The sequence below is a fragment of the Poeciliopsis prolifica genome, unplaced genomic scaffold (genome assembly GCF_027474105.1).
Source record: "Poeciliopsis prolifica strain line A6 unplaced genomic scaffold, Auburn_PproV2 SCAFFOLD015, whole genome shotgun sequence".
NCBI lineage: Eukaryota > Metazoa > Chordata > Actinopteri > Cyprinodontiformes > Poeciliidae > Poeciliopsis > Poeciliopsis prolifica.
In genome coordinates this window covers 9,876,987-9,884,317 of record NW_026562390.1, presented here as the reverse complement: position 1 = coordinate 9,884,317, position 7,331 = coordinate 9,876,987, and the positions used below count along the sequence as shown (strand labels likewise).

The following is a 7,331-nucleotide window of genomic DNA, read 5'->3' as shown; positions in this document are numbered from 1 at the left end:
CCCTCCTGATAAATACTAGATTATGAATGAGGCTTCAGTGTCAGTAAACAGTGAAGGTGCATCCTTCCTTGGTTTGGATAATACCCTCAATAAATAATTCAATGCATCACCAGATAAAGAGGAGAGGCCTCATTACCAGACCACTCAACTCTACTAGTTGTCGTGTGGGATATGATTCTCATCCTTATAGACACACTGCAGGATTGAGTGTCGTCAGCATCAGATCTTCAAGACACAAGAGCTTACTTAACATCGAGAACATGGCTTTACGCTCAATGACGGAGAAACAAAATACTTATTTTACTGAAATGTGCATGATGAGTCTTGCATTTTTTTGGATTCACACAAATAGGCTGCAAAGCTCACACAACATAAACACATAATTTTGACAGCATAATTTACGTCAAAATAAAGGAAAGAAAATTATTCTTACCATATGACTTGATGACCAAAGAAGATGTCTCAGGAGAGTTATCAGGGAAGTTCCGAAGGTAAACTGTAAGACAAGTCATCTTGGATAGAGCCTGTGTGCTTCTTGTGTAGACGGGTTGATTTCAGCCTCAATAAACAGGACAGGGAAGAAACACGATGCCTGTTTGTGCATGCTTGAGTGTGCAAACATACAGCATATAATTACAAGATGCATCCACAGTTGTGGAAATAAATATAATCATATAATAATCAGTTGGTTTTACCAAAGTAAAAATATCTTTGTGATTATATAATACAAATGTTTGTAATTAAAATGTAATATTCATAGGATAGCTGATGTGTTCGCATTTGAAATTTAGTCAGTATTAGTTTAAACTATTGTATTTTGGGGGGAAAAATAACTTTTCAATACTTGTGAATCAGAAACAAAATTTTGAGGAAAAACAGCACTCTCAATTAGCAATATATGCATACATTTTTAAAAGACCTGGAAACAAACACAGGACAAGAACAGTGGCTGAGAATTTTGGAAGATTGTGGAAATATGTAGAAGTCACAATGAGGGAATCATACGCAGATATTATACTTCTGTGAGATTACACAGAATAAAACTGAAAAGAGATTATATCTGATGGAAATGGAAATCATACGGTACAACATTGTTTATGGGACTGCAAATCTGTTAATCTGTTTTGGGCGAAAGTAGTAGAAAGGCTCAATAATCTCTCCGACTCCTGTTGTATGTTTGTTATGCAGATCCCAAATCCTAAATGTCCCCAAAAGAATACTTTTTGTTAAGATGGTCATTTTAGTTACAGCTTCCAGGATTATTTTAAAACACTAGAAATCAGTTCTGTCAACAAATCTGAAAGAATGGACAGTCCCCAGGATTGTGTCTTATGAATCTGAATGTGTTACACAGACTCAGGGGCTGCAAGGGGGAGGAGGATTGTCAAGAGCCCATGAGACCTTGTATGGGTCAGCAATGGATAGTATTTCATACCGCAAATCAGATTTCCTATGGATTAAATGACCTTTTACGGATGCAGGCTAGATTTCCCCTCATTTCTTATATCAGTTTTCTCCTCTTTTGCCTTATTGTTTTATGCTTTAACAAATTCTGATTAACACAATTAATCTGTACCTAAAGGCCAAGTCCTATCTACATATTTGCTATATTTGTTCATTTGTTCCAATAATGTAAAAAAATGCACTATAAATTGTAACGAAAATATAAGTATTTAGTACATTTTCAGAAGACATTCATGGTGTTGTTTACCACTGCAATAGTCACTAGAAACCATTATTTGTGAAAGCAAAAGTTGGCTTATACCAAAGCACACTCAGATTTTGCCTTTAATTGCTCCGAGAGGCAAATAAGAGCTTTCAAGATTTCTTCAAAAGCTAGACATATTTTAATTAAACACTGAAACTCTTTCTGGATTATGTTCAAGGACATTTTGAAGTATTTATTTTAAAGAATAAAGAATATAATTCAAATTCCTATTCATTCAAATCTAGAAAAGATAAAAAAACATCAACAGACCTTCGGAGGAAGCAGCAACGACAACAATCCAACAGTTAATACTCAAGTTGAATAATCTGCAAACGTGTTTAATACGAGAGAAAACACAAACAATACAGAATCGTGTTAATGCAGCAATAATCCAGATTACAGTACATCATGATTTAAAACACCTCAAGGTGAAATGTGACACAACAGTAATATCGGCATCACACTGTGTGGACATGTTGCTGAGCAGCAGTGCACCAGTAACCCAAGGATGAACTTTCAATATTAATCCTGATTACCAGTTGACCCGATTACCAAGAAAGCACCAAAATCAAAGCCTAAGTCAAAAGAGATGCACAGATCTGCCAGAAAGTGACACTGCTGCTTGGCCAATACAATCTATGTCAGCACAATGCTCACAATGATAACGAATCCGCAATTAGACTATTTTAGGCTGATGAAAATCCTATGTCCAGTTATCTCTCTATCCTGTCTCTTGTCTGTTTCTCAGGACTTTGAAAACTCATGATCATTCACTTTTTTCCCCTCATTCTGATTTGCCAGGGGGAAAAAAATCCCTGATTCAATAGGTCTTTATCAGCTCAAAGGAAAAGAAAACAAAGGAGTTCTCTGAAACTCCTACATAGCTTTCCCAAACGGGAAGCAGAACAGGACTTCCACATGTCAGTCATTTACGAAGACAAACTCATTCGATAACAAATGTTCTACATTTTCAGCTGACATGTAGTAACTATTAATACCTCTGGAGGTTTGACACATTTTACGTGTTCAAGCCAAAAACAACCTTCTTTCGGTTCTGTTAACACTGTGTGAATATTTATAGGATCACCTATAAAATACTGCTACATGTCACTTGGGATATGTCTGCCAACTTTTAGACAAGATTTCCTGTTAATGTTTCTTTTAGAAATAGTTCAAGCTCAGGCACCACCAGGTGTCACCTGACCAAAACACTCTCTTCCAGAGTAATGGCTCATAGCAAACTGCAAATTGAATTTCCAATGACTTTCTGTCAATAACAATTTTCTTCTTGCCAATTTTTTTATAAACCTAAGATTTGTGGAAACATTAGTTGTCAGAAGTTGCAGGTTTCTGCAACTCCCCCAGGGTCATCATGTGCTTCTTGCCTGTGTTTCTGTCTAACTCTCTCCTTTCTCAGCCTGTTGGCTTAGGTGGGCAGCCATGTTTTGGTAGGCTTGCATTCACTCATACTCTAAGATGATGGATTTAACGGCTGATGTTTAAACCTCAGGATGCCGTGATATTACCTGCAGCAACTTCCAACGGATTTGCAACAACAAAAATACAAGCATACAGATGTTTTAACTCTTGAATCGTTAGTAACAAGAGCTAGAGAACCTTCACCTGAAACCATAGTTGTCGTATAAAACCCAGACAATCTATGTTTTTTAAAAATATGTGCGGTAAATTACATATTATGAAAGAACAGCACCTGAAAAAAATAGGAGAAAAAACAAAGGCAAGAGTGACAATTAAGATACAATAGAGAAGAAGGCAAGTTAACAGAGTTACACTAAAATTAAATCAGGTAAATATGTTGGCCAGTAGAGAAAAGTCCCACCTAGATGGGTAATAATATTGCTCATGAAATCTGTTCTTCTGAAATTTGTTTTACTATACTGTAATACAACTGCACAGCCTAGTGGATTCAGTGTGAATTGCAATTAGTGTTACATCATCAATGTTGATTTGCACAAACTGTGACTCAATAATTAACAAAACTGGCAGAATAAATAGTATTTTACTTTAAAATAGGAAAACATCCAACAAAATATAATTTTTGTTTTCCAGAAGAGACAATAAAATATATTTTGTTCTGTTCCAAATATTCTGTTGAGAGAAGGGAATTAGTATGTAAACTACAAGACAATAAATTACAGTAAAATATACAAGATATTTGGAAAAAAAATTCCACTTCAGAATATTTTTGTTCTCTATTGAGAAGACGAGAAAATTAATAGAAAGGATAACGAGAATTTGTTTTGTTTTGTGTGGGATGAAATACATCCCACACTCCACTCCAGTGGATGGCAGTAATGCACATCAATAATTGCTTTCCAACTGCCATAGAAGAAGAAGAAGAAGACGCAGAGAGAAGCAGGAAAAGAGCGAAGCAATTAACAGAGCATGCGCGCCACGAAACCATGACAAATACGCCTGAATCAGACCAAATAGCGCAGCTAACGCAAAAATCTACGCATAATTTTTTTCCTAAAGCTCGTACCTCATTTGAATCAGGATATTTACGCTGGTGAGTAGACGACTTAGCTTCACTAAACTATGTAAACAGCATGACGTAATGAACAGTGTCGGAGAACTGTTAAATGATCTCGATTACTAGTTTGTTCTCATTTTATTCCGCAGTTAGGTGTGGAGGAAATGCTTCACGTGCTAAGTTTGGTAAAGCTCGTGCTGTTGTTCCTGTCTCCACCTGGAGATTTCTAGCTAAACGAAGTTTATTTCAACAGTGCTTTAAAGTTGATATACAATTCGTGTTTTGAAAAGAAAAAAGAACATTTAAAAGCCAGTCATTTTTTCGCTTTTTGTTTTGTGCTAAGTTTTTACGTAAGAGCAAACTGTGAATGTTTCCTCCAACGTTAAACAAAGGTGATGTTGCCATTATTGTCCTAGTCAAAGCAGACATGAAGAATAAATAACGCCAGATTGACTTAACTTCGCCTTTGTGTGCCATGGAGTTTCTCCCAGTGCTTGACCCGCTTGATAGACCTAAAGAAGGAATCTGGTATGTATAGTAAAAATGTATCATTTATACTATTTATGAAAGGATAGAAATGATCTCTTGTTTTTTTTTTTTTTTTCTTAACCCCTTTTTGTTGTCAACAGGTATTCATTGATACCAAGTGGAAGCACTCCAGGAGTTAGTGTAGGTCATACCTGCACATTTGTTCCCTCTGAAGATGGAGGAAAAGGAAGAATCGCTATTGTAGGGGGAGCTAATCCCAGTGGCAGTTTTTCAGAGTCATATGCTATAAATCTAGGTAAAAAAAATATCCACAAACAGTTTTTAAATGTGTAGACGTGTTAGATATGAGTCTGGATTTGTATGTTTGTTCTTCTTTACCAGATAATCATGAATGGATCACATCTGACTGGAAAGGTTTAGAAGCCCGATATGAACACTGCAGTTTTGTGTCAGAAAGCTGTCCACAGTGCCTGTGGGTGTTCGGTGGGGCACAGCAGACGGGGAATCGCAAATGTATCCAGAAACTACAGCTTTCTGGTAAATATTGTCTTAAGATTTTCTTCTAATCAACAGTTGTTCATAATTCCTATAAAAACAGTAAAGTCTATTTTGTTTCCAGACAAGGAGCCTCAATGGAAAAATGTGGAAGCAAAAGGGGAGCTTCCCAGTCCCAGGACATACCACACCAGCTCAGCCTGCTTAGGAGACAAACTGTATGTGTTTTCTGGTGGGGAAGCAGGCGCTACACCTGTCTCAGACACCAAACTTCACGTGTTTGATACAGGTTAGAGACCAAAGAACCTTCTTTGTAAGATAATCCTAATAAGCAGTGTTTTTGCAATGAATGCTGAGGAATATATGAAATAATGCTGAATGAATCCAATAAAAATTACAAACTTTGTAAAAAGTAAAAAATTGCTAACTTCTTTTGGAGGAGTCTAGGGAGGATCCATGTACAGATTAAGGTTTTGCCAAATTCTGATTAAAAGTGGATGAAGTGGATCTAATTATCATAATAGTAGTATGGAATGAAAGAAGGTTAGGTGTGCAGTTTTTGGCTATAAAGGAGAGAAAGTCCTCCTTAAGCTTTGTACAAAGTTGAATATGCGTCCAAGGTACATAACATTGCTCAACTCCCTCTAATAACCACCTTGCTGCATTTAGTCTTTTCAACAAAAAGGAAGGTGTATTCATATAAATAGCATTGCTGTCATCCATTACAAAGAGAAAGTGACATTGGACAGGTTTCATAATAGCTACTTTTTGAAACTAAATGAAATATACAGGCTAATTGTTCAAGCCAATTTAAGTATTTATATGACACTATCTTCTAAGCTATGTGGTATGACAATTGAGGAATCAACTGTTTTAAGATTGACAGGAGAGAATAGAATAAATTCAGTCCGCTTTGAGTTCAGTTATTGTTTTACTTTCAACAGACATTGCTGCAGTGACTGTGGAGCTCTTTCTAAAAGCTCTACAACTTGATCTCAGCAGTGTGTGTAAATGTACAGTACGAAAGACAGTTCCTCAAAAAACATTGTTTCAATGGTAACAAATTCAAGCAAAGATTCATGCTAATTTAATGCCTTGCGTGTGAATGTTTTCCAGTTTCTTCCACTTGGTTTCAGCCAGAAACACAAGGTAGGCAACCGGCATCCAGACACGGACACGTCATAGCTGCTGTTGGCTCGAAGATTTATATTCATGGAGGCATGGCTGGAGATAAGTTCTTCAATGATATGTATTCTCTTGACTCAGGTAAGTCTCTTACCAAGGTAAAGCATAATATCTATGGAAATTCTGGCTAATCTAATATTGGACTCCATGTTTACAGGGATCATGAAGTGGGAGAAAGTGCAGTCAAAAGGAGACATCCCACCAGGCGTTGCAGCCCATTCGGCTGTGGTACAGGGGGCAAACATCTATATATTTGGAGGGCTGACTGTAGATGGTGCCATCAACTCAATGTACAGATTTAATACAGGTACACTACCTTTTCCTGGTTTTCATTTTCTTTAACCCATGTTTCTTAAGACGAGATATGTCATGCTGTTTTCTGTGTTTGCAGAGAAGAGCAGATGGACCCTAATGAAATTTGAAGGAGATTTGCCACCAAACCGCCTGGACCACTCCATGTGTTTATTGCCATGGCAGCTGCATAGGGAGAGGAATGCAGATGGGACGCAGACCAATGGTCCAGACTTTGAAACGATCAATCTGGCTTTTGCATTTGCAGGAATGGACACTCATGGCGTTATTTATAATGACTGCATTGTGACTGTTGTCAAGTGAACTTTTATTGCAATTCAAGGTTCGTGTCAGTTTCCCCTGTATGTTTAACTGACAGCTTATTACAGAGTGACAACTTTTACAAGGTCTCAAATTTCAATGTTCAACTTTCAGAGTTAGTAGAACCCTTTTAAACTATTTTCACTATTAAAATTCTCATTTTCTGCAGGATGAGTTTTAAAGTAGAATTGTATTCAGTTGCAAATGTCAGTTTTAATCACATTGATCCTATTATGTAAAATTTGGGCAAATGAGATTAAAATCATAAATTAACACTTTGTGCTGCCTTTTGTGTTGAAGCAAATCTTGAATTTTGTGTTGAAGCAAATGTTATCCAACAAATATCAA

General features: G+C 36.7%; 1 protein-coding gene across 1 annotated transcript; it reads left to right on the top strand.

Annotated features, from left to right (window-relative positions):
* Positions 1 to 4,110: 4,110 nt before the first annotated feature.
* Positions 4,111 to 7,256, top strand: rabepk (Rab9 effector protein with kelch motifs). The gene is made up of 8 exons (XM_055040461.1): positions 4,111 to 4,238; positions 4,619 to 4,730; positions 4,832 to 4,986; positions 5,073 to 5,228; positions 5,311 to 5,475; positions 6,303 to 6,452; positions 6,529 to 6,678; positions 6,763 to 7,256. The coding sequence occupies exons 2-8, from the start codon at positions 4,678 to 4,680 to the stop codon at positions 6,984 to 6,986; spliced, it is 1,053 nt and encodes a 350-aa protein (XP_054896436.1). The 5' UTR covers positions 4,111 to 4,238; positions 4,619 to 4,677; the 3' UTR covers positions 6,987 to 7,256.
* Positions 7,257 to 7,331: the final 75 nt, after the last annotated feature.